This window comes from Solea solea, chromosome 1 (genome assembly GCF_958295425.1).
Source record: "Solea solea chromosome 1, fSolSol10.1, whole genome shotgun sequence".
Classification (NCBI taxonomy): domain Eukaryota; kingdom Metazoa; phylum Chordata; class Actinopteri; order Pleuronectiformes; family Soleidae; genus Solea; species Solea solea.
This window is the reverse complement of record NC_081134.1, coordinates 42,940,834-42,967,411: the sequence shown is the minus strand read 5'-3', so window position 1 is coordinate 42,967,411 and position 26,578 is coordinate 42,940,834. Positions and strand designations below refer to the sequence as shown.

Here is a 26,578-nt window from a genome sequence, read left to right as displayed (position 1 = left end):
GGGTGACTTTTTTACAGGTCTTCTGTCTTGTGTCACACACACACACACAAAGTTTTAGACCTATACTGTAGATAGACGCTTAACTGGGTTCATGTTACAACATCTCTCATAAAGTTCCATCCTGTAACACAAGTTTCAGAGGAGGGAGGGCAAAGGTGGGGCTCAAAGAAAAAATGTTCCTCTTCTCTTGTTCTCACTATGACACTGACACTTACACCTGGACAGAGAACAGATGATAGGTATATGGAGGAACATTGTTTGCTGCAGTTTTTAAAACTAATGTGCCCGTTTTTTTTTTTTTACCATTCTTTCTTATCCAAATCTAGTCTGCACACACTGGTTCCCTTAATAAGTAACCTGCCAGGTTTGAAGCCTGCCACATGACTTGTTGAACAATTATGCGATTAACAGAAAGACAGACAGATGTTTCTTACATTTATAGACAGATGAGCAACAGCGTCCCTTTGTCGGATCTATTCATTGTCGTGTCACTGTCCACGTCTCCTCAGAGACCTAAAAAAGGTCCACTGCTCTTTAATACATCAAACAGGTAACACTATGTGTCTCTCATATAAAACATGGACAAAGCCACCTTTCCATTCACCTGCAAGACATGAACGGATGAATTGAGTTCTACAAAAAAGGTGAAAGGGTATTATTTTATATTAGGTTGCATTAACTCCAAGGAGATTCAAGGCACACAAGGCAAGTTAAACCATTTTACTCATGAATGTAACGTCATGGTGACCCGTAATTATAAAAACACGCTGATGATCATGGGTGAGTGCGCTTATATGCTATATGCGCTGTGCAAATGTGTCAAAATTGAATGTGTCTTGAATGCTCAAGAGAGGTGGAAGGACATGAATGAATGTTTGACTAACTCCAAAAACCACAGCTGTTGACTCAACACATGAACGTATCCTCAGGGAGAGAGGCGTGCCTCTCTGCCAGAACCTGTCCTGCTACTGTATCATATAACACAAAACTTGAAATTGAATTTAAAACGGATGAGGTGAAGGCATAATACGAATGGCTGTTCACAGAAAGGTGAGCCTTTGATCATTTTGACTCAGAAACTGTGTATTGCAATAGCTCAGACAAGGGACTCCACACAGGTCGGTACACATGCAGAGAAGCAGTTCAATAAAGCAGAGGTGCCCAAAAGCTCACAGATAAAGGGCTAAATCCTAAATAACAAAACTATCACTAAGACAAGCTGCTCAAACTCCACCTGAGAAAAAACATAAAACACTCAGGCCCTGACTAACTACAACATGCAGCTTAAAAACACAAGGACGGAGGGTTATAACTTATAACAAAACACAGGTGTGACTAATTAGGGTGGGGCAGAGGATCAGCACACCTAGTGAAGACGCAGTAGGGAAGGAAGTGAAGTGACCTGAAATGCAGTATGAATTACAAAATAAAACAGGAAATAACATGAAAAAAAGAAAGAAACAGAACAGAAACAGCAAATACAACGCAAGCATAAGCTGTTACAGTGGGTCAAGTTCTCTTCTCAAGAGAGAGAAAAGAAACTGAAAGCACTTTTCTCTTTTGGTATAGTATCATGTTGCAAAGTAAAGCTGTTTTAGCAGCAGGTGTAGTGGTCAGTGTGCAGTAGTGGAAGAAAACTATAATGCAATCCAGAAATACCACATATTACTCTCATACCCTCACAACAAAAACACAGTAGCAAGTGAGAGAGAGGACCACAGCACATTTGACAGCTGAATAATGCCATCACACAAACAACGCCAATCTGATGACATATATTATCATATCAATAGCACCGCCAAATGGCAGTGTTCAAAATCTCACAATATCGAATACTCAAGATCGAAAAAACAACGTGACAACAATAACAACAAGTTGCTTTCTTTGTGAAACTCAACAGTAATATGTTGTTTATCCACCATGGTCTAAAGGTTTCATACTTTTATGATGCTTTGTTATGGAATTGGAAATATCTTCTGTTGAATTTGTTTACAGTGTTTACAGATTACCAAAGGTATGTAGGTAAATGATCTGAAAAGACTATTTTCTATCAGGTCTTTATATCAATGGAGGTTGGAGATTCTTATGGGATAAAGAGATGTATAATGTTTTAATGCTCTGGTCTTCTTTTTTCATTGACACAATGGAATCATCAAACGCTCTGACTGAGGCCAACACCACCTTCTGTCTGGATCTGCTCAAACAGCTGAGTGATAAAGACAAGATGACAAATGTCTTCTTCTCGCCTTTCAGCATCTCCTCAGCTCTGGCTATGGTGATGCAGAGGCAACACGGCTGCACAGATGTCAGAGATACACATACACTGGCTAACTATCGGGACCTAAATCACAATATAACCAATGACAAGAGCAAATTTGTTCATAATGTAGCGACAGCCATATCTGTAACATGTAGTATCATTTAAAAAAAAGAAATAATTTCCGAAATTAAATGAAACTTTCCTTTATGCATTTTATTTAAAACATATACAAATATATCTTAAATAAATGTTCAGCAAATTTGTTCTCCCATGACCCATCTCAGGGTCCTGACCCAGTGTTTGGGAACCACTGATGAAGACCACACACACACACACTCACAGCCAGTGTTGTGCAGCTATATAGGACACTACATTTGGGCAGCCTAAATAAAAGTCTCATCCCTCATATTTACCATAATCAGTTAATACCTAACCTTAATCTTAATCTAACCACAATTCAGATTTTAGTCCCACACTTAACCTGTTCTTTAACAATGAGGTTCTGCCTCATCCACATCAGGACCAGGTGTTGGTCTCCATGTGGACTATAGGTCCTGACAAGTTCAGTGATTATGCCAGAAAATAACCTTAATAAGAAAGTGGGTGTGTGCACACACACACACACACACACACACACACTCACACATGTTTGAAAGGTGGCTGTTGCTTTTTCAAATGAACTATTATTTGCAGATATTTTGTAGAAGTGAAATGCACCACCATCTCTTAAAAATGACAATGAAAATACCTAAACACTGTAGATCACAGGTAATACTTTGTGGATAATTTATGTCTGTACAGCACTTTTGGTACAGGAAGATAGCCATTCCTATACAATATAATACTTAGTTTGACTGGTTAATTAAACAAAACCCTGACAGAACCTGTGTGCTAGAATAAAAGGAAAAGGTCTTGAGTTAATACAACAATGAGACATTCTGTACTTATAAAAGACATGGAGGCTACAAGGAAGTTGGCACATTGTTTAAAACAAGAACAGTCAGGGGCAATTTTTCAAAAAGCACTCGTGTAAGAATGGGGCAGGTGAATGTGAGCAAATGTCAGTATCAGCGTTTTACATGCACAGTCAAGTTGAAGTATGTTATGAGCCGAGTCACAGTGTGGCTAAAATAGATCATGAGAAAACCAGTGCATATTTTAGGCATATGAAGACCAGTTTTACAGTTTAGCAAAGTTATGTGCTTTAACCAGTGGTGGCTCGTCAACAAGAGGACACCGCCCCACCTTAAGAAGAATGAGAAGTTCATTGACTGTGAAAACAAATTTAAGATGTCTATACATGTATAGACAACACTTAGTAATGAAAATCTGCATATAGATGTAGATTCTATGTTTTCTAAAGTTGCTGATAGTTGATATACTGTAGTTCCAGAAAATCCACTGCTCACCCCTCCCTTTCCCAAGTGTTTTAGAGAACTACAGTGGCCTCATACACCTACAATTAGGTCATTCTTTGTTTGCCTAGTAAGCTTCTGCTTCAAAATGCACAGTCTGGCTGGTTTGTTCATTGAAGCGGCTGAAGACAAATGGCAAGATGGTGGCCTCCGTAAAGGAAGGCCCTTGCCTAATGTAGTAATATGCTAAATGATTATTCTAGGGCTATAAAAACCAAACAATGTACATTGTAATACAATGTTAATGGATATATTAAATGTCTCCCTATAAACCAGCCTAAATGTAACACACTGGACCTTTAAATAATGAAAACACATCAATTTGAATACACACAATAAAAAACTAAACTGTAACCTCGACCTCTGGTTCTTTGAGGACAAAGTAAAAAGTTACAAATATCCTCTTTACTTTTTCTTTCTTCGCCATGTATCAAAGACAAGAATCCACAAAAAGTTTGATGTTGTCATGTTGTTCTAATCAACAGATCGTTCTTATAGATTCTGGACATTAGATTGGCCTACACATGGCACAATGTGTCTCTCAAACTATTATGTGTTTGTCAACAGAGTCTGAAAACCCAGCACTGTCAGGACGATGTCCATGCAAACTTCTTCCAATTTCTAAGTGACATCAAAAAGCCAGATACTGAGTTTGCCCTCAGTGTTGCCAACAGGCTGTTGGTTTGTTGAGGTGTGTGTGCATATTACAATTTTAAATACTGTTATATAGAACTGAATAGAGAGAGGGGCTGGTGTGACTCAAGAGGCTCAGACTGGAATCTTCAAGGTTTAAGCATTTCTGAGATTCACTATATCTGGCAACAGCCAGCGGACAGAGGTGTTACTTTATTGGTTTACCAGCAACAATGTGAACGCGATGTCTCAGGAATCCCAGAGAATCCTTTCAAATTGAGTCCAAATATTTACTTGGACTTAGAGATGAAAAGACTTTTCAGAGGTCAAAGGTCCAAGTCTGTTTTTTTTTCTGTTGTTACATTACATTACATGTCATTTAGCAGACGCTTTTATCCAAAGCGACTTACAATAAGTGCATTTAAACATTTGGGTACAAATAAGAGCTAGAAGTAAGTAAGAGCTTTTGTCATAGTCGCATGATCATAACTTTGAGTAAAAATATCAGTGACATTTGGAGGATGAAAAATTAAACCGTGTGTAGCAAGATGAAGTGACCCGCATTCTTCAAGGGTGCACTCAAATCACCAGACAGAATCAGTCATCATTGCGCCTCTGAAGTGCGTCATACCCTCCTCCCGGATGCTGCGATCAGTTTCAGATCGTGGTTTGGCGTGGCCGTGACAGATAGATCGGTGATCCATACTCCCTCATTGTGCGGTAGGTTGGTAGTGGTGTCACGCTTCCACTCGGTTGTTTTGCAGAGTCTGCTGCATTGTCCGTGCGGAGCTGAAGTGTGGGGGTGAACATTATGCTCTGGCCGCTGGTAGCTCATGTTGGGCCGCTGACTGAATGGCTTTTTGGTCTCTAGTTGCTGTGTTGCAAGTTGCAAGTGAGCCGTGCGCTCGCTCCCCCTCTTTCTCTCGCTCTCCCTCTCCTCACGGGTTGGGAGCGCTGCGCTGCTATTCTCTGGTAGGTACTGTATATGCAGGCTGTTAAGGTTGAGTATTTTTGCTCTTTGCTCGCTTGGCAGTTAATTGGGCCAGCCTGTGAATCGCTGTGCCACGGCCCTGCAGCAACCTCAGCCTCCAAGCCGTGGCCGACTGCTGTTCTGTCTCCCTCTCTTTTATTGTTTCAGTTCATGTTGCCGCTACAACTACTTCCACTATTTTCGTGACTACTACAATTTTGTACAGGAAACACAGGAAAACTATTTACGACCTTTCTGTCTCATGTGATTAAACCTGAAACAGGTAGGTGTTTTCAGGGCGTGTCCTCACCTGTACATAAAGACTCTGCCTCTTCACAGAGAAGTCACTCCTGAACTGCAGCTGCAGCGTCTGACTGTAAGTACACATTGTGACTGCAGGAGGGACTGGTTTAATTTGCAGACACTTGGTTTCTTTATGTATTGTTTTACTGAGTGGGTTAAGCATTTGATATAAGAGGTCTAAAAGGAATAAATGATGTAATGTGTACATGTGTGAACGCTCTAAATTGTGGGGTGAACCTTTTCCGCCTTTGTGTCAGCTGGGATTGGCTCCAGTGACCCACAATTTATTTTTATATTATTAGTCGGTGAGAGTTCATATTAGGAATTTTCCATTGTCACAATCACAAATCTCCCTTGAGGGTCAGATATAACCGCAGACATTGTGAAAGGTATTGAGTTTTTGATTATTATTGTGGTGCCTCTGCTTTTGAAATTAAATGAAAAGCGGAATACATTTGCAGGGTAGTCTATGATGATCCCGATTTCTTAAGTGCGTTTCTTGCAAGAATGCAATATCTGTTCTCAAGTTTTTAAGGTGAGCTAGTACGTTGCCTCGCTTTGCAGCTCCATTTAATCCTTTACAGTTCCATGTAACAAAGTGAACCAGGTTTTGTGGCATAGTTTCAGAGTTATCATTCTCACCAACCATTATTGTGTTGTTTGAAAGTCAAATCTTTGGTATGATGTTTCTTTTGTGGCACCCCTGCACCCAAATAATACATAAAAAAAAAAAAGCACCTGTACTGGGAACAGAACTTTCCCTTTGATGTGACTTACCTATCACTGAGATTTTTTAGTGTGATTTTGGCTCAGATACAAAAGTGGGGTTCTAATCATTCATTCTTCTTTCTTTGTAGACACAATGGAATCATCAAACGCTCTGACTGAGGCCAACACCACCTTCTGTCTGGATCTGTTCAAACAGCTGAGTGATAAAGACAAGACGGCAAATGTCTTCTTCTCTCCTTTCAGCATCTCCTCAGCTCTAGCTATGGTGATGCTGGGAGCCAGAGGCAACACAGCCATGCAGATGTCAAAGGTACAAACAACCACACAGTTGACACAGTTTATATATTATATTTATACAAATGTGTATGTTAAGAATGTTATTTGTGTAAAACAATCAGTGCAACTTGAAATGTTGAAATCATAAAATAATCTGATGTGGACATTAATCATCCATTGCAAATTTTTCTAATTTAAATTATGTGACGTATATGTTCATGCTGCTGCACCACTGGGACCAACATTTCCTGGAGAGAATGTCCCAAAGGGATTAATAAAGTTTATATCTAATGTAATCTAATCCAAGATTCAGTGTAACATTTGTAAATGTAATCAGAATGGACATGTAGACACTGCATCAAGGTACAATGTTAGATGTGATGAGCATGAAAAGGACAAAGTGGAGCACTAGGTGGGTGGATGGGTGGACAGGCTTTCAGCCAACATTTCAGTGCCTCTCTGTGAAACGTGCCTTAAAAGTGGAACATCATTTATGTAAATGCAGTAATAAAGTCAGTTGCATTCATGATGGCATTGACACATTGTATAAAGCCAGAATAGTCAATGTAATTTTCCTAATGATTGGAAAGGCCAAGGTCGACCGAGGTAAGGTAAGAGGAGATACGAGTGAAGTATCAGGGTTGCAGAGGTTTACACATACACAGAAACACACATGAAATGTAGAATTTCTCTGGGAATTCACTGTGATTGTAAGGTGTAACATTTCGATCCTGCCTGAGGTCTGGTAATAAAACTGCATGTGCTCTCATGAACTTGAAGAAAACTGCCACTTAATTTCTTGCCAGGCACAAGAAAAACACCGTTTAAAAAGAGGCAACACTGGTCCCTGCTGAAACACGTTACAGCACAGTCAGTCTGTCTGATACAGTGAATGTGGAAAAACCAGTGGAAATACAGTATATTTTGTGAAACACTGTTAGGATTATACTGATACATCTTGGCCAAACCAGAGACATGTGATGTCAATCTTAACGGTGAAACTGTCTTTCACCACCAGGTCCTCAGCTTTCCTGGGGCAGAAGAAGTACAACTGATGCAGCAGCAGAAGCAGGTCTTGAATACTAAACTAACTAAAATTGTTTAACTGACAGATGGTTTGGATGTAAAATGTCTTTAATATACTCTGTGCTTTTTCTACGTCACTCTTTTTGCATGTTTTTTGGTCAGTCGGTGTCAATATTTTCTGCATGAACATTAACATGCAAACTGGCCTAAGATACTGAAACATGCACCTGATTTTTCACACGATCCATTGATTCATTAACATGGGCCAATTAATACACTGTGCTTGATTATACCAGGTTATATAATGAGGCTATTTGCATGTCCTAGTTTCATTTTAGGACAAACTGGTTGTAACTAAAATAGAAATGGTCACTACCCACCACATACACATGGATATTCGGGAAGTGACTGTACTTTATCCTTCAACAACAAATATATTGAATATGCTACTTATCATGGACCAAGGAAAACAAAATATATATATATATGATTTGACAATATTCTCATCAACCAATAAGCAAGTTAGATCTAACAAAGCACTCTTACAGACTCTGTATAATGAAACTGATCTGTCACTTGCTCAGCGTGTCTCTAATACTTCAATGTCTACTTTGTCCAAAGAGTGTAAAACCCAAGGGCTGTAAGGACGATCTCCACGCTGACTTCAGCCAACTACTGACAGAGCTCAACAAGCCAGATGCTAAGTACAAACTCAGTATTGCCAACAAGCTGTACGGGGAGCAGACCTACCAGTTTGTTGAGGTGTGTGTGCTTCAGTGAGTGTGTTCATGTTGTGATTTGGACATGGGATGTTGATAAATATAAAAAAAAGGAAGTGGAAAGCAGCTGCTATCATGACTTCCATGCCCAGTACGTTAAGTTAACTCTTTGTTTGACCGCAATCAGTAAATGTGTTGTTGATTGTTTCAGGATTTCTTAAAACATACCAAGAAGCACTACAACGCAGAGCTGAAGGCTGTGGACTTCAAAAACAACCATGAGGCAGCAAGAGTCGACATCAACACCTGGGTGGAGAATCAGACACAAGGTGAGTGACACATTAATAAAGCAGCATGTCCTCTTTCATGCCATGTAATCGCAGCGATGTGCCAGTCTTGTGATTGTATGCAAAAGTGGCAGAATTTCCAAAATGACAGAAATGAATATTGCCTTGTATCGCCATGACCTTGAAGCTCCCTTTGTGACCAGATCTTCAGAACATCTGGTTCTGGTTGAAATTTACTAATTGTTGCTTGGATGAAATATGGGGACTGTGCTCATAATTTCATGTTTGTTCTCTTAGGTAAAATTAAGGATTTGCTGGCTCAAGGTACGGTAGATCAATTGTCCAAGCTGGTGCTGGTCAATGCCATCTACTTCAAAGGCAACTGGCTCAAGCAGTTTGAGGAGAGAAAAACAACAGATGCTCAGTTCAGGGTCAACAAGGTAACACTGAACTGCAACTGAAATAACTCTGAAGTCAGTGAGTCAGTCTTTCTGGAACTGTTGTTGCCATTTCTGAGATCAGCAACAACAGGAAGAGAAACACAGCAAAATCAAACACGAAAACCAAAACTGTATTTTGTCAAATACAGGACACGGAAATGTGTGTTTCAAAGTAACTTATCTCCAATATGACAAAGACTGCACTCACCACTAGTGCATTGCTAGATACATCTTTATCACTGCAACAATGTAATGAAATGTACAAGCTCTTAGTTGTGAAAGTTTCCAATTTCTGTTGTCAGAACGAAACCAAGCCAGTGAAGATGATGCACCATGACGAGACATTCAGATATTACGCTGATGCCGAATTCAACTTCCAGGTAATCAAGACGTTTAATGAGCCATTTAAAACAGTGACTGTCAGTGCCTCACCCACCCCGTAATTGACTAGGTCATATAGACTGATCTTACCTTTGTCAACTAGGGACCATTGGTATGAATAATAATAATACTTTTGTTACTTGGTTTTTGACTATGAAACCAACTCCAGATTTTTGCAGTTATTACGCTATCCAATATACAAACCGTACATCTACTATAGGACTTATGCTCTTGTACAGATCCTGGAGTTGCCTTACAAAGAGAGAGAGCTCAGCCTGCTCATCTTTCTACCCATGGATATAGAGGACAATTCAACTGGCCTGGAGAAGGTAAGACATGCACTTTCACACATGATGTAAACAAATAAAATTGATTATTTGTGCTTCCCCCAGCTGGAGAAGGAGCTGACCTACGACAACTTTATGAGATGGACTGGCTTTATGGCTGGGTATGATGTCAAGGTGAGTCTGCCTCGGTTCAAGATGGAGGAGAAGTATGACATGAAGGATGTCCTGGTCAGCATGGGCATGGTGGATGCCTTCGATATGGATACGAGTGACTTCTCAGGTAGGACATGAATCTGCACTACAAATTATGATATGCGTCAAGATCAGGAAACAAGAAAACCTAAACTGGCTCCTGTCTGGTAAAACAAATACAGTAGTTCAGCGGGCCTTGTATTCCTAAAATACTCTCTCTTACTCTCTTCTGTTACAGGCATGTCTTCTACCAATGAGCTGGTCCTGTCAAAGGTTGTCCACAAGGCTTTTGTGGACGTCAATGAGGAGGGAACTGAGGCTGCTGCAGCCACTGCTGCCATCATGATGCTGGGTTGTGCGCTAAAGCCCAGAGCCACTTTTGTCGCAGACCATCCCTTCCTCTTTTTCATCCGCCATAACAAGTCCAAGAGCGTTCTGTTTGCTGGCCGCTTCTGCTCCCCTAACTGAGCACTACATTGTTTAATCTTAGTTTTAATATGGGTTTTTACAACAAACTAATTCTCAACTTTGTGATGGGCGTGCTGTACCTGTGACATCTGTATGACTATGTTGCATCACCATAAATAAGTGGAAATAAAGGGAAAAATTAATACAAAATGAGCACTGTGAGATTGTGTGGTCATTGTAGCAGGTGGTGAGAAGTCACACTCAGTGGGATGAGTGGGAAAATGAGCAGGAAATGGCGCCTTCTGCAGGTTAAAGTCGTGAATCACACTTGAAGTCTGACTGTTGGTTTTGCCCATAATCAGATTTATTTAAAAATAATGAAATCATATGTTTCAGCATAGTTGTAGAACTAATAGTATTTCTTAGTATTATTATTTATTAAGAGATGAGTTGATAAAAGCAGGTCAAGCACTGACAAGATATTAAGCCATATGTATGATTGTGTGTCCCTCATGTCAGGGGAAATTATCTAAGGATGCCATGCTCAAATCATCATCTCCATTCATGCAGTTATTTATGCCATGTCACGGGAAAGGGAAGTTTAAGTTTCAAATATCTGCAATGTAGAATACTTTTTTTTTTTTTTTTTAAATCTACAATATTAATTCATCACAATAGCTTACATATATAGTCAAATCGTAACAAAGAAATGTCTATGGAAAGTAAAGACATTTTTGGAACACAACAATATACAGAATTTAGAAGATTTAGTTTGGTTTAGTTTAGTTTAGCCTGGGGTACAAAGTCAACAGAAGAAACAATACAATAAATCAAGCGTAGTTTTCAAAAGTTTGTTTGGCTGACCACTTCACCTTGTATATGAATACATTTTGAAAATGAGTGTATTTCCAACATTGGAGAGATGCTGTTTTTCCTGTTCTTTTTCAATAAAAACATTTGGAGGGGAAAAAAACAGCAGTGGAGCCATTAGTACAATAAAACAGTCTATGGCATTTTTCAAATGATTACACCCAGGTAAGGCTGGTGGAGGTGTGACAGGGAGATAGTGTCAGTATCAGTGCCAATGAGGGCGTTTGATTTATTGCATCAGCGACGATGATACGCAGCGCTTCAGCAACTGAGACAAGTGGAGAATGTTTCACTAACAGAGGATGTGGATGATGTGGATAGTGCCGTGTGGTACAGGGATCCTAGTTTCTCTGCTAATGTTCACTGTCTTGAATTTGATTTGGTTTCGGGTTCCTGGGTGTGTTCACTGCCAGATCCAAACCAAACTGCGTAACATTAACAGGAATGTTGTCCTGGCTTCTGTTCACGGTTCCCTTCTGGTGTACTCTATGATCAGGTTGATGAACTTACAGTGTGATAAGCTGATTTTAATTAATACTGCTGAGTGGACTAGAAAATAGGCGTTTGCACAAAAACTGTGTTTGCTGCAAATCTGCAGCATAAATGTATTTAAAGCAGATTTATCTAACTAAAGCACCAGCCTCTTTAATCATGCAGATTACAGAGGCTTGTTCTGTGCATCCTGATTCAGGTAGATGTGCCATTACCTGGTTAGCGTATGCACTGATCTCTTTCTCCCACTGTTGGTGGAGCTTTGACTGGCGAGGGTCAAATGACAAGTTGGTTTAATACTCGTAGAAGTTGGTACAAGGAAAAGCAGTCCAATAAAGTATCCAAAAAGCTCACAGGCAAAGGCTGAACCGAAAAATATTAAAACTTGATCACTATCACACACTTTTAGTCACATTAAGGGAAGAAGAGTTACTAAGACACAGGTGTGGCTAATTAAGGTGGGGGCAGACAATCAACACAGGTGGTCAGGAAGTGAGATGACCTGAAATGAGAGGCAGCAGTGAGAACAAAATAAAACAGGAAATAACTAAAAAATGCACAGAAACAGGAAACATAACTTGACCCAAGCATGACATGTTACAACAGCATTTATTTATTTATTCATATTTTTAAACTAATAATTATAAGATGCTCTTTTTACTTGCCTGTACACGCCACTAGTGTTAATCCAGCGCCAATTCCTCACTCTGTGGGAACAGTTGTTTATGAACTCTCCATCTTCTCACGTAACACAGCCTGACAGGCTTTTGTTGGGTGTGTCGGTAGCACAGTACATAAGGACACTGACACAGGAAACAGAGAAGTCACTCCTGAACTGCAGCTGCACTGGAGGAAAAAAACATCTGATTGTAAGTACAGACTGTGACTGGTTTATTTTGCAGACCCTGAGTGTCTGTATTAATTGATTTTACTGAGTGGGTTGGTCTATTCATGGTCTGCTGAATTTTAATGATCACAAATGCTCTGATCTGCTTTCTTTATAGCCACAATGGCACCATCAGGCACTCTGTCCAAGGCCAACACCAACTTCTGTCTGGATCTGCTCAAACAGCTGAGTGATAACAAAAAGACGGCAAATGTCTTCTTCTCGCCTTTCAGCATCTCCTCAGCTCTGGCTATGGTGATGCTGGGAGCCAGATGCAACACAGCCACACAGATGTCAGAGGTACAAACATACACACAACCGTATAGGTTTACTTTTACACTTCATTCTCAATCAAATAAATGAATGTATCTATTAATAACAGGGAAAGTCTTGTGAAATGTAACTCAGCACACACATGACTGTTACAATGACATGGATGCATCTTGTACTGTACAAACCAGAGACGTGTGACGTCTGATTTAAAAATGTCTTGTCTTGCACCACTAGGTCCTCAGATTCCTTGAGGCACAGCAGCCGCTGCGTGAAGGAGTACAGGTGCTACAGCAGCTGCAGCAGCAGCAGGTTTGTACCACTGTGTCACTGCATGTGCCGAGCAGCACGTACGGTTTTGTACTAGCGCATGGTCTGGATGTCATGTGGGAGAGGATCCTTGTTTTCAGCTACTCTTTCGTGTGTGACTGAATGGGTTGTTCTGGGTGTGTTCACCTTATCTGTTTTATAATTCACCAGAATGTTATCCTGGCTTCTGTTTATTGTTAATTTCTGGTGTACTGTCTAACTTTTATCAGCACCCTTATTAAACCAAAGTGGGTGGAGACTGCGCTACTGATTCTAAACTGATCCTCCAACATATATCTGATTTGTCACATGATCTATTAACTCATTACCATGGACCAATCTATGCACCATGCTTGATTATACCAGGTTCCACGACATACAAGTTTATTTTTCAGATATATTTTAGAGGAGTTACTGTACTGTACTGTATCATGAACCAAAGAAAACAATATACAACACAATACATACACATTTTCAGTATACTCATCTATCAAATCAACAAGCAAGTTATCCAACAGCCACTCTGACATACTCTGTGTACTAAACTGATCTGTCACTTGCTCAGTGTGTCTCTAATACTTCAATGTCTTCTTTGTCCAAAGAGAACAAAACCCCAGTGCTGTGAGGACGATGTCCACGCTGACTACAACCAACTACTGACAGAGCTCAACAAGCCAGATGCTCAGTACATCCTCAGTGTTGCCAACAAGCTGTATGGTGAGCAGACCTATGAGTTTGTTGAGGTGTGTGCGCTTCAGTGAGTTCATGTTGAGATATGGGCACGGTGATCACAAATGAACCTTTGCTTGACCAGAATCAGTAAACGTGTTGTTGATGGTTGTTTCAGGATTTCTTAGAAAAGACCAAGAAGCACTACAAGGCGGAGCTGAAGGCTGTGGACTTCAAAAACAACCATGAGGCAGCAAGGCTCGCCATCAACACCTGGGTGGAGAGTCAGACACAAGGCGAGTGACACATTAATAAACCTGCATGTCCCCTTTCGTGTAATGTGAACACAGTGATGAGGATGACTCAACAGCCGTTGTAGGAGCCTGGAGATTAGAAGCTAAGCTACACAAGCCTTGCAGTTTCACAGGTCCACTGTTTTTTTTCTCCTCTAATTTTCAACATTTACATAAATCCATCACAGTGACAAAGCTTAAATATATTCAAAAGTTACTACAGCTTCAATATATTTCTCTTTGGTTGCCCTACATGGGGACTGTGCTCATAATTCCATATTTGTTCTTCAAACTCTTAGGTAAAATAAAGGATTTGCTGGCTAAAGACATGGTGGACACGATGTCCAAGCTGGTGCTGGTCAATGCCATCTACTTCAAAGGCAAATGGCTCGAGCAGTTTAAGGAGAGTGAAACAACAGATGCTCAGTTCAGGATCAACAAGGTAACACTGAACTGCAACTTTCCAGCAAAATAACTTGTGAAATTAATACAGAAATTCTTCCAAGGTTGGGACAGTTTAGAGTTCACAAAACGTGTGTTATAAAGTAACTTATCACCAGTTTGAAAAGGAAAATGATCAGTATACCTGTTGTACACAAGTGTACAAGCTCTGTTGTGTAAGTTTCTGTTTTCTGTTTTCAGAATGAAACTAAGCCAGTGAAGATGATGCACATGCACAAGTCGTTTTCAATGTACATTGTTGATGAATTCAACCTCCAGGTAATCACAACATTCTGTGCATCACCCACCTGGTAACTGCATAATTCGACATACTCCCTATTTTTGCAATTTGAAAGTCAACTGTAATATTGGACTCATGTCGTTGTACAGATCCTGGAGTTGCCTTACAAAGGGTCGGAGCTCAGCATGCTCATCTTTCTGCCCATGAGTATAGAGGACAATTCAACTGGTCTGGAGAAGGTAGGACATGTACACACACATGCAGAAACTAACACAAAACTGACACAAAAAATATGCATTTGATTCTTTGCGGTCCCTCAGCTGGAGAAGCTTCTAACATATGACAAATTTATGGAGTGGACTTCCCCTGACGCAACGTCTCTGTATGATGTCGACTTGAGTCTGCCTCGGTTCAAGATGGAGGAGAAGTATGACATGAAGGATGTCCTGGTCAGCATGGGCATGGTGGATGCCTTTGATATGGATATGAGTGACTTCTCAGGTAGGACATGAATCTGAACTACAAATCCGGATGTATCATGTCAAGATCAGGAAACAATAAAACCTATACTGGCTCCTGTCAGGTAAAACAGTAGTTCAGCGGGTCGTGTAATCCTCATATACTCTCTTACTCTCTTCTGTTACAGGCATGTCTCATACCAACGAGCTGGTCTTGTCAAAAGTTGTCCACAAGGCTTTTGTGGACGTCAACGAGGAGGGAACGGAGGCTGCTGCAGCCACTGCTGCCATCATGATGCTGGGTTGTGTCTTCAAACCTAGAGTCACTTTCAACGCAGACCATCCCTTCCTCTTCTTCATCCGCCACAACGTCACCATGAGCATTCTGTTTGCTGGCCGCTTCTGCTCCCCTAACTGAGCACTACATTGTTTAATCAGAGTTTAACCTCATCACGAGTTATTGCTCTTGATGACGAATATTTCTGTACTCCAGGTTCTTGTCTGCATTACTTCATTTATTGCTTCTTATACTCATCCAAGAGAATATTGTGATCAAATCACATTAAAAGATGAGTCCTTGCTGTTAATGTAAAGTGGGGGTATGTGCATTTGAAACTCCATGCATTACAATAAAAGTACCAGTAATGTCGACTAAAAACATTCAAGTAATTTCTGTTAATGATCTGGGACCAGGTTATTTCTATGCATCCTTAAACTTCAATATATGGAATAAAAGTTTCTGATTCCCCAATAGTGTCTGTACTCTTTATAAAAAATCCTTTGTTTTTGCTGATCTGATTGAGCTATTTGTCACAAGACTGATACAGTTGGGTCAGCTGTTGTCAAAGTGTCAATACTGCACTGATTGTCCATGAGACGTGCACTGTTATGTTTCTACTATGTGTTTAACCATATTCAGATTTGATCAGTCATATATGAGGTAGAATAACTATATTACACGAAATACTTTAGGTGCTGTTAGGTGTTTTGACAGATGCGTTGTTGTTTTTTTGTAACTGTGTACATTTTACACAGTTCTTTGGATGTTGTCAAACTCAGACATGTAACAAATTGTTACAGATATTTTTGATTATCAGGTGAGGTGACCAATGATGGAACCTCTGGAGTCAGCGATGAGTTAGGTTGAAAGCTTTCATTGAAGACAGCTCAGATCCAAGGAGAACTGTGACAATGACTGACATCTGAACAGTACGACATCATCGCAGATTAAGAAGAGCAGTGTGCCAGGTGTGGTACATGGCTGGAACCTTGGTATCTAATGAGGAAACTTATGGGAGCTCATGTATATATGATGTTTTAAATATTAGTTTTCAGCTGAGAATATGCTTGCCATATAATCGCAGTGCTTCTCCTACGTTGACAACATGGAACAACTTTAGTTTTCATTTTCCAGCATTAGTGGCCTTACAACTGCCCAAAGGCAAGACTTGAGATGTCCTTGTGAAATGATTTTATTTACAGTAATTTATCGTCTGAAAAGATTTGTTATATAATCTGAAGGTTATTTGTATATGCAATTACAAGACTGTTGATAAGGTTTTTTAAAATACATACTGTATATACTTAGGGAAGTTATGGCTGTTTATATTGAACACTAGTCTGGTAATAAGAATATGTAATTAAATATAAATTTAAAAAATTGATCTCACAGTAATTACCAGCTGTTACTAACTCAATTTCAGTACTTGGAACATCGTTGAGTGTGTACAAATGTGATGGGCGTGTGGTCTACCATGTGACTGTGTTGCATCTCCACAAATAAGTGTATATAAATCTAAAAATAAAAAAACATGAGCAGTGTCTTGAGCAGGAGCCAACTCCTCAGGACATTTACATTTTAGGGCAAAGAATGACAACTTAATTAGACTTAATTGTGACTCCAAACTTCCTGTATGTATTGCTACAGTAATAATTACTGTTTATGTGGGTTTAGAATAAAGATGAAATGCAGGTTTCATTCGTTCTGCTCGATGGTGTGATGATTCAGATACCTGTTAGTGTGTGCGGGGTGTGTCAGCAGCACCTGTACATAATGAAGCTGCGATGTCATTTGGTTGTGAGAGACTTCTGAACTGCGGTTGTGCTGGAAGAAAAGTGACTGTGAGTACAGCTTGTGCCGACTAAACTGACTGGTTTCGTTTTCAGAGACTTTGCGTGTGATTTCATTGCTATAACTCAGCGTGTTAAACATGTTCTTTTCACGTCCGACGGCCACGAGGGTCTTAAAATGAGGTGTGGTCCGAGGTGGTCTATTATCGTGTGTGGCAGTGTGACAGTGTGCTGTGCGTAAACGAGCACAGACACAGTCGTAAGCTGTGCGTTAAAGAGCGCAGACATAAGCGTGAGCTGTGCGTAAAAGAGCGCAGACATAGGCGTGAGCTGTGCGTAAAAGAGCGCACTGACACACAGGTGTTTTTATCCTTTTCTGGCACTTGTTCTTAAAGTAACTTGTGTTTTTCTCCTTCAAAAACTGCTTTTTCCCAGCACTTTTTTTGCAATACGGATTTTCTTTTGATATTCTCCATCCTGTATGTCCTGTTTTTCACTCGCACCTGCCCACTTGCCCCACCCGGTCTACCCACCGGGAATGAATGCGCACTTACAGATCCGTCTCCGTTGACTCAGTCCTAAATATGTAATGTACTGTTATAAGACAAATAATAATGTTTTTGAATAAACCCTGGTTTGTATGATTAATACTTGCTGATCTAAAGACCAAGTCTTCACAGAGTCGAGACTGTAATATATTGTCTATCAGCTCATTATATTCACAGACAATCTATGTAATTCCTTTTTTTACAGACACAATGGAATCATCAGACAAGCTGATTAAGGCCAACACCACCTTCTGTCTGGATCTGTTCAAACAGCTGAGTGATCTCGATAAGACAGCAAATGTCTTCTTCTCCCCTGTTAGCATCTCCTCAGCTTTGGCTATGGTGTTGTTGGGAGCGAAAGGCAACACAGCCTCACAGATGTCAGAGGTATAAACACACACTATAAGTTTACTTTTAGCTTTAGACTCCTAAAAAAATCATTTGAAATCACTTCATAATAATAAGTTATTATTATTGTTAAATATTATTTGTAAGTTGATGTACCATCAAAATAATCTTGGAGACATTATTTGAAGGTTGAAATCCAACACTGTGTCACTTTCAAGTCTATATAGAGTTTAAGGACACTGGGAGATGGGTCAACCAGCATTTAATATAAATAACAAGTTGTGGCTTTCAACATTCCTATAAATGACTACCTTACATTACAGCTGTATAAGTAATTCCTTTAAAAAGTAACATGTTTTTAATTGGAACATAACATAATAACGTACATGCAGTTTAATTTAGTTTAGTTTATTAGGATCCCCATTAGCCATTTCATTAAACAACAGCAATTCCTCATAGAATAAAAAATATAATACAATAAATCATAAGTCGTACATTTTGCTTCACTGACCTATAAATTAACCTTGACAAAGACTGTATACCAGAGTATACAGCAGTGGAGTAGAGCAATGAGACATAGAGGTAACATGGGAGTTGACACTTTGTGCAAATAACAGTCAGTCGTGTTTTTTGTTTGTTTTTTCAAAGGACTGGTAAAGCCAAGACACACCCAGGTTTTGGGCAGTGTCTTGGGAAATAGGTCGAGTTATGGTTATAAATGAACATGCAGTCCCTTAAATCTGTTGGAACTTGTCACTTCATTTTTTGCCAATTACCAACAAGTAACCTGCAGTACAACCTGCAGTGACACGTTAAATGAAATCCAATGACAACTGTTGCAAATATGCCAAATGAAGACAGTTTTACAGTCAATTGTCCCACATAGAAGTGTGTTTTTTTTTATTAAAGACAAAATGTAAATTTTTCCAATCTATCATTTGAATTGGCTACAATTGGAATTGGATCTTAACACATCACTGTTAAGATGATACTGAAATGTCGTGCGCAAACCAGAAACTTGTGATGTCTGACTTAACAGTGAACTTGTTTTGCACCACCAGGTCCTCAGATTCATGGAGGCAAAGAAACTTCTGCCTGAAGGAGGGCAATTCATGCAGCAGATGCAGCAGGCCTGCAGCCAAGTGCCACTGCATGTGCTGAAGGTGGTTACAAATCCAAAAACAAAGGAATGATAAACTGAGGATTTTTCTACTAACAGGTTGTCTGTGGGGATGGGATCCTTGGTCTTTATAATCTTCAGTGTGTCACTGTCCTAAAATGACTTTGGCTTGGTGTTTCTGGGTGTGATCACTGCTAGATCCAAACCAGGTTTTATTACATAATTGACAAGAATGTTGTCCTGGCTTCTGCTCATTGTTTCTGTCTGGTATAGTCTTTGAACCTGTTTGAGCTGGTTCATTAAATTACAGTGTGTTGAGAAGTTTTGTTTGCATACTGTTTAGCAAAAATGGAGTAGAAACTGGGCGTATGCATAAAAACTTTAGATCTGCTGTGAACACATAATCACGCTAATAAGGCTCTTAAATGTGAATAAAAGCAACATTTTAAACAACACCGTGACAACCCAGGGGAAGATGGTTTATGTCTTGCTGATTTGGACACAACCACCAAAACGTGCCATCGGAAATTCTTCTGAAGGAGAACAGTTGAGTAACACAAAGATGGAAAGTAGTGTCCTCATCCAGCCATTAATATGAACCAATCTAAACACAGTGAGTAGTTAAAACAGATTCTATGACATTGCTATTTGCATTCCATGCATTTTTTTCTTTTGTTTTTTATAATAATGAGACAGCGGTTTATTTTTTGGATATATTTTAGGAGAGTGACTGAAGTGTATCCTTACATGCGAAATATGCTGTAAAGTATCACATTTTGGTCAATGTTGTACAACAGACCACCCTTGAACGCTTCATATACATTACAATATTAGACTGATCTATCACTAGTTCAGTATGTCTTGCTAACACTTCTATGTCTACTTTGTCCAAAGAGTATGAAAAGCCAGGGCCAACAGGACGACGTCCACGCAATGTTCAGCCAACTACTGAAAGAGCTCAACAAGCCAGATGCTCAGTACGTCCTCAGTGTTGCCAACAGGCTGTACGGGGAGCAGACCTTCGCGTTTGAGAAGGTGGTGTTCATGTTGGGCTGTGGACGGATATAGTCACTTCAAGTCATTTGTCAAATCAAAAGCATTGGCTCATGCATTGTTGATGTTTCCAGGATTTCTTAAAGGAAACGAAAAAGCACTACAAGTCAGAGATGGAGACGGTGGACTTCAAAACCAGCTTTGAGATTGCAAGGGTCAACATCAACACCTGGGTGGAGGAGCAGACACAAGGTGTGTCACACATTAACCCAGCAAATGGAAGACTGCCAGCTTTTCTGTGTGTCCGGATATATTGTTTACTTTGGTGTACTCTGAGTGTGTTAGGTCTTTATAATTTTTAATTTGTGCTTTAAATTCAGATAAAATTAAGGATTTGCTGCCCGAGGGCGCGTTGAGCAGCCTGACCAGGCTGGTGCTGGTCAATGCCATCTACTTCAAAGGTGACTGGAACAAACAGTTTAAGGAGGATGCCACAAGAGATGCTCAGTTTAGACTCAACAAGGTAACACTGCACGACTGTGACGATTTAGAATGAAACCAGATGGACCAGGTTGTCTCTATTACCACGCAAGTCATTTAATTTGACATAAACATCCATCGTGCAGTTTTTGAAGACAACTAATCATCAGGCTGAAAAGCCCAATGATCAAACAGTCACAGTGTACAACTTGCTGCACACGTCTACATCTCTGCAACAACGTGACACAAAGCTTTTCACTTGGTTGTTTTCAGACTGACACAAAACCAGTGAAGATGATGTATCAGAAAACTAAGTTCCCAATGAACGTGGTCACTGAATTCAACCTCAAGGTAATTTATCCAAGCTTATATATATATGTACATGTAGACACACATATATATATATATATATACATACATACACATATATATATATATATATATATACACACACACATATATATATACATATACACTGTATGTTTTTGCGTTACTCTTGGAATTATGCTGTTATACAGGTCCTGGAGTTGCCTTACAAAGGGAAGGAGCTCAGCATGTTCATCTTTCTACCCATGGATATAGAGGACAGTTCAACTGGTCTGGAGAAGGTAGAACACACAGACACGTACAAACATGCACGTCCACACACAGAAGAAAGCACAATATAAGAACCGATTCTGTGTGCTCTTGTCAGCTTGAGAAGGTTCTGACCTATGACACCTTCATGAAGTGGACTCACCCTGAAGTGATGGATGAAGATGAGGTCCAGGTGGGTCTGCCTCGCTTCAAGCTGCTGGAGACCTATGACATGAAGAGAGTCCTGGTCAGTATGGGCATGGTTGACGCCTTTGATGTGACACTGAGTGACTTGGCAGGTAGGACATGTGTCTGGACTACAAGTTCTAATGTATCATTTAAAGATCAGGACACAAGAAAACCTCTTTGCCACTCTTTTCTGACAGGCATGTCTACTGCCAGTGACCTGGTGCTGTCAAACGTCATCCACAAGGCTTTTGTGGAGGTCAATGAGGAGGGAACTGAGGCTGCTGCCGCCACTGCAGTGACTATTGGGGTGACTTCTTTTCGGCCTAGCGCCAACTTCATCGCAGACCATCCCTTCCTCTTCTTCATCCGCCATAACGAGTCCATGAGTGTTCTGTTTGCTGGTCGCTTCTGCTCCCCTGAGTGAGCATGACATTGTTGCGAGCATGTTGTCGCCGCTGATCCGGGCATGGGGAGGGTCTTAAATTTAAATTGCTGGAGAAATCTTAAAAATCACCACTTCAGAGTTTAATCAAATCCTATACTTTGAGCACCTGGATGATCAATCCTTCTAATATGCTGTTGCTTGTTTGCACCACTTCTTATATTAGTGATTATGTGCTTACGCTGTACTTTATGGTCACTTTGAGGTGCGTTTCTTTATGTTAATGAGTTTTTTTAATACATGATTGGCCCCATTAGCTGAAGCCTCATGTCCAGCATTTTTATGTCAAGTAAACCAAAGAGAATATTGTGACAGAATCATATTAACAGACAAATGAGTCCTGATAATTTAAAGTGGAGGTATGCGTTAGTGTACCACTATGCAAAGTAATATAAAATGAATATACTGAATAGCAGTGATTTCCACTGTGACTGTGGCCCCCTGACGGGACACCATTGGAAGACAAATCAATTAATACATTTTGAATTTTCAATTTCATAATTTCAATTGGGCCTCAACATGCTCAGGTTTTGTAACAAGAGTTTAAATAAGACCAGGTCATTTCGTGTATCCTTATGCTTTACACAAAGAATAAAAGTGAATGGTTCCCAGGTATCGTGTGTGCTGTTTTTTTATTCTTTGATTTTTTCAGATCTGATTCAGCAAAGTGTGATGAGGATTTTGTACAGGTTGATTATTTATGGCATAACAGTTCATGCACATGTCCAAGAGACATTTTTGAAATAATGCTTCTGCAGTATTGAAACTTTACAGTAAATAGTCAAAAATTTAAATCCACAAAAGTCGGTAACACACTGGTCACACTGTCTTGGTAATTATTCAAGTCCACAGAGGGCAATAGAGGTTCTTTACTGGAGCTTTAAACATTTACCAAAACAAATGGATCCCAATTTGTGCAATCTTTAGTGCAGCTATAAATGACATCACACTTACTTTTAGCCTACATACAATACAATACCATAGCCTGGGTTCCCACTGTTCACACATGTAACAGCAACCATGAAACGGAAACAGTCAAAACTAAAACAATACAAATACAAATACATAAACTAAACCATTCAGTCAACATGTACTTAAAGACCGGCTGTTTTCTTCTTTCTCCATCCAACTGGATCTGGATCCTGCATGCCAGGAGTCACAGATACCTGTGAAATGAGGACACCGAGAGAAGACAGGAAGAAAAAAAGCACAAGCTAGGGGACAGAAAGAACAAGGTTAGTGTTGATAATAATAATATCATAACCACAGAGTGCAACAGAGGAGTTCCCTCAGCAGTTTAGGCCTACAGCAGCATTACTAAGGAATAGTACAGGCCTGTATTTTGGGTGATCTGTTGGGATGATATGGTGAAACTAGCTCTTTAAGGTACGTTGGGGTATGGTCATTAAATGCTTTGTATGTGAGTGTAACCCAATAGGAATACTTAAATGACAATTTGACTCAAGGAGCGAGGGATGGTTGAGTAGGTAAACACAGATGTATTTATTACCACGACAACAACAAAAAGTGAGATCAGTTCAGATTTCGAAAACTCCACAACAACAAAAAACAGCTAATTGCTGTTAATATAATAGTCTGGTCAGTCAGGTCCAAAGTCAGTGTGTGTATGTGTTAGGGATGTCCCAATCCGATATTGAAATTGGTCCAATATCAGCCAAAAAACAGATATTGGATTATATCGGACTACCTCTAAAATCTCTGATATAAGCGCTCCGATACAACAGTCCATTCTGATGCAGGACTTCTATCCACAGGTGCTCTGAAAACACCTGCTTTACCATTTAGTACTTTCCTCCTGATGAAATTAACCATAGACTGTATAAAATTAACCGAATATTCTTATGTTGAAGGTTAAAATTGATGTAACCATTGGTTAATAATAAATGGGTCAGTTTTTCTCATACCTACTGTTGCTGACTATTGTTCTTTGTTTAAGTAATATCACTTGATCAAGCCTATTCTAACATTCCACAGCTGCTATAAAGACTTGCATGTCCAGTAAGTTAAATGAACCTTTTGTTTGACCAGAATCAGTAAATGTGTTGTTGATGTTCCAGGATTTCTTAGAGAAAACCAAGAAGCACTACAACGCGGAGCTGAAGGCTGTGGACTTCAAAAACAACTATGAGGCAGCAAGGGTCGCCATCAACACCTGGGTGGAGAGTCAGACACAAGGTGAGTGACACATTAATGTCCCCTTTCAGGCAATGTAATCGCAGTGATGAGGATGAACTTCAACTTACTAGTGACTTCATCACAGTCTTGTGTTTGTATGCAAAAGTGCAAAAGAACTTGATATTTCTTCAGTTGCGTTACTGAAGCTGAAAGAATAAACATCAAGTCAATAGCCGTTCAAGGAACACAGGGATTAAAAACAAAGCTACATAAGCCTTGCAGTCTCACAGGTCCACAGTTGACATGACTTACCCACACTGCTTTACTTCTGATTGGCTAATACCATAGCTAGTTGGGTTTTTTTTTCGAATTAATCTGTCACAGTGAAATAGAACTTTAACGCTCAATTATATTTCAAAGTTACTATAGCTTTAAGGTATTTCCTTTGGTTGCCCAGAAGAGAACATAAGATAGAAAGGCTGAGTGTTGTGTCAGTGCAGTTGTTGTGTTATAATGAACTAATAATGAATAATGAATAATGAAATAATGAAAAATAACATTGGAACTACACGGTAAATAAGGCTCTTGAGTTCTTATCGAAACAGAAGTGGTTGACTAATTATTACTTGGATGAAACATGAGGACTGTGCTCATAATTCCATATTTTTCTTCAAACTCTTAGGTAAAATTAAGGATTTGCTGGCTGAAGGCATGGTGAACGACATGTCCAAGCTGGTGCTGGTCAATGCCATCTACTTCAAAAGTAAATGGTTGCAGCAGTTTAAGGAGAGTGAAACAACAGATGCTCAGTTCAGGATCAACAAGGTAACACTGAACTGCAACTGTTACAAAGTAACTCCATCATTCCAGGAACTGCAATTGCCATTTATGAGATAAGCAACAGAGAAACACTAGAAAATCAAAATACAGAATACAGAAATGTAACATTGTTCCAAGGTCAGGACAGGAAAATGATCAGTCACACTGCATTCATTACAACTTTCTGTACACATGTACACCATACAAGCTCTGTTATGTAAGTTTCTACTTTCTGTTTTCAGAAGGAAACTAAGCCAGTGAAGATGATGCACCTGAACAATTTGTTTCAAATGCACTTTGTTGCTGAATTCAACTTCCAGGTAATCACAACATTTAATTTAAGTTAAGTTAAGGTTTTAATGTCAGAATACTTTTACTACTTGGTCCAGGTTTTCCTATGAAACTAACTCCCTATTTTTGCACTTCATGTACGTCATGTTGTTGTACAGATCCTGGAGTTGCCTTACGAAGGGAAGAAGCTCAGCATGCTCATCTTTCTGCCCATGGGTATAGAGGACAATTCAACTGGTCTGGAGAAGGTACATGTACACACACGTACTTCCACACATGCAGAAACTAACACAAAACTGAAAAAATATGCATTTGATTCTTTGTGGTCCCTCAGCTGGAGAAGCTGCTAACATACAACACATTTATGGAGTGGACTTCCCCTGACAGGATGTCTCTGTATGATGTCGACTTGAGTCTGCCTCGGTTCAAGGTGGAGGAGAAGTATGACATGAAGGATGTCCTGGTCAGCATGGGCATGGTGGATGCCTTTGATATGGCCATGTGTGACCTTTCAGGTAGGACATTAATATGAACTACAAATTCTGATGTATCATGTCCAGATTAGGCAACAAGAAAACCTAAACTGGCTCTTGTCAGGTAAAACAAATACTGTAGTTGATTAGGCCGTGTATTCCTAAAATACTCTCTGTTACAGGCATGTCTCATACCAATGACCTGTTCCTGTCAAAAGTTGTCCACAAGGCTTTTGTGGGCATCAACGAGGAGGGAACTGAGGCTGCTGGAGCCAGTGCTATTGTCGTTGTAAATAGCTGTGGGCCTAAAGCCACTTTCATCGCAGACCATCCCTTCCTCTTCTTCATCCGCCACAATGCCACCAGGAGCGTTCTGTTTGCTGGCCGCTTCTGCTCCCCTAACTGAGCACTACATTGTTTAATCCGAGTTTAAACTCATCGCAAGTTATTGCTCTTTATTTTCAACACCAGGATGATGAATACTTCTGTACTCCAGCTTCTTGTCCGTATTACTTCATTTATTGCTTCTTATACTCTTTTGTCTATTCAAGACAACATGAAATCACATGATGAGATGAGTCCTGGTTGTTTATGTAAAGTCAGGGTACATGTATTTGTAACACCATGCATTATAACGAATAAAACCATTCTAGATTCAATTTATTACCATGAATGAGTTAATGATCTGGGACCAGGTTATTTTTATGCTTTCTTAAGCTTCGACAAATGAAATAAAAGTTTGTGATTTCCCAATATTGTCTGTACTCTTTGTAAAATCCTTGTTTTTGCCGATCCGATTGAGCTAATTGTCATAAGACTGATACAGTACAGTTGGGTC

The 26,578-nt window shown here is 39.8% G+C and overlaps 3 protein-coding genes across 5 annotated transcripts; all 3 read left to right on the top strand.

Annotated features, from left to right (window-relative positions):
• Nucleotides 1-4,880: 4,880 nt before the first annotated feature.
• On the top strand, nucleotides 4,881-10,539 carry LOC131472418 (leukocyte elastase inhibitor-like). 3 transcript variants are annotated; one of them, XM_058649572.1, is made up of 11 exons: nucleotides 4,890-5,032; nucleotides 5,566-5,654; nucleotides 6,439-6,620; nucleotides 7,605-7,658; nucleotides 8,234-8,374; nucleotides 8,543-8,660; nucleotides 8,916-9,058; nucleotides 9,361-9,438; nucleotides 9,679-9,768; nucleotides 9,832-10,006; nucleotides 10,157-10,539. In XM_058649572.1, exons 3-11 carry the CDS (start codon nucleotides 6,444-6,446, stop codon nucleotides 10,384-10,386), a joined length of 1,206 nt encoding a protein of 401 aa, XP_058505555.1. In that variant the 5' UTR covers nucleotides 4,890-5,032; nucleotides 5,566-5,654; nucleotides 6,439-6,443; the 3' UTR covers nucleotides 10,387-10,539. The 3 variants fall into 3 exon arrangements, with proteins under 3 accessions (XP_058505573.1, XP_058505555.1, XP_058505564.1); XM_058649581.1 differs by lacking the exon at nucleotides 4,890-5,032 and adding an exon at nucleotides 5,082-5,284; XM_058649590.1 differs by lacking the exon at nucleotides 5,566-5,654 and having other exon boundaries at nucleotides 4,881-5,028.
• Nucleotides 10,540-12,461: 1,922 nt separating this feature from the next.
• LOC131456427 (leukocyte elastase inhibitor-like) lies at nucleotides 12,462-15,911 on the top strand. The gene is made up of 10 exons (XM_058624769.1): nucleotides 12,462-12,557; nucleotides 12,693-12,874; nucleotides 13,082-13,156; nucleotides 13,756-13,896; nucleotides 14,001-14,118; nucleotides 14,415-14,557; nucleotides 14,758-14,835; nucleotides 14,947-15,036; nucleotides 15,118-15,298; nucleotides 15,444-15,911. Exons 2-10 carry the CDS (start codon nucleotides 12,698-12,700, stop codon nucleotides 15,671-15,673), a joined length of 1,233 nt encoding a protein of 410 aa, XP_058480752.1. The 5' UTR covers nucleotides 12,462-12,557; nucleotides 12,693-12,697; the 3' UTR covers nucleotides 15,674-15,911.
• A 1,357-nt stretch (nucleotides 15,912-17,268) lies between these two features.
• Nucleotides 17,269-26,379, top strand: LOC131457037 (leukocyte elastase inhibitor-like). The gene is made up of 17 exons (XM_058625806.1): nucleotides 17,269-17,376; nucleotides 18,079-18,260; nucleotides 19,283-19,384; nucleotides 20,236-20,376; nucleotides 20,469-20,586; nucleotides 20,715-20,857; nucleotides 21,088-21,165; nucleotides 21,333-21,422; nucleotides 21,509-21,689; nucleotides 21,777-21,999; nucleotides 22,674-22,704; nucleotides 24,100-24,217; nucleotides 24,840-24,982; nucleotides 25,219-25,296; nucleotides 25,426-25,515; nucleotides 25,602-25,782; nucleotides 25,923-26,379. Exons 2-17 carry the CDS (start codon nucleotides 18,084-18,086, stop codon nucleotides 26,144-26,146), a joined length of 2,118 nt encoding a protein of 705 aa, XP_058481789.1. The 5' UTR covers nucleotides 17,269-17,376; nucleotides 18,079-18,083; the 3' UTR covers nucleotides 26,147-26,379.
• The last annotated feature ends 199 nt before the right edge of the window (nucleotides 26,380-26,578 follow it).

What these genes read in the sequence shown, in the direction of transcription:
- LOC131472418 (XM_058649590.1), top strand. Translation starts at nt 6,444, where the DNA reads ATGGAATCATCAAACGCTCTGACTGAGGCCAACACCACCTTCTGTCTG. An exon ending in AGACCTACCAGTTTGTTGAG is followed by an intron (nt 8,375 to 8,542) that starts GTGTGTGTGCTT and finishes TGATTGTTTCAG; the next exon opens with GATTTCTTAAAACATACCAA. An exon ending in ATGCCGAATTCAACTTCCAG is followed by an intron (nt 9,439 to 9,678) that starts GTAATCAAGACG and finishes GCTCTTGTACAG; the next exon opens with ATCCTGGAGTTGCCTTACAA.
- LOC131456427 (XM_058624769.1), top strand. Translation starts at nt 12,698, where the DNA reads ATGGCACCATCAGGCACTCTGTCCAAGGCCAACACCAACTTCTGTCTG. An exon ending in CTCAGTTCAGGATCAACAAG is followed by an intron (nt 14,558 to 14,757) that starts GTAACACTGAAC and finishes TTCTGTTTTCAG; the next exon opens with AATGAAACTAAGCCAGTGAA. An exon ending in TTGATGAATTCAACCTCCAG is followed by an intron (nt 14,836 to 14,946) that starts GTAATCACAACA and finishes GTCGTTGTACAG; the next exon opens with ATCCTGGAGTTGCCTTACAA.
- LOC131457037 (XM_058625806.1), top strand. Translation starts at nt 18,084, where the DNA reads ATGGAATCATCAGACAAGCTGATTAAGGCCAACACCACCTTCTGTCTG. An exon ending in GGTGGAGAGTCAGACACAAG is followed by an intron (nt 24,218 to 24,839) that starts GTGAGTGACACA and finishes TCAAACTCTTAG; the next exon opens with GTAAAATTAAGGATTTGCTG. An exon ending in CTCAGTTCAGGATCAACAAG is followed by an intron (nt 24,983 to 25,218) that starts GTAACACTGAAC and finishes TTCTGTTTTCAG; the next exon opens with AAGGAAACTAAGCCAGTGAA.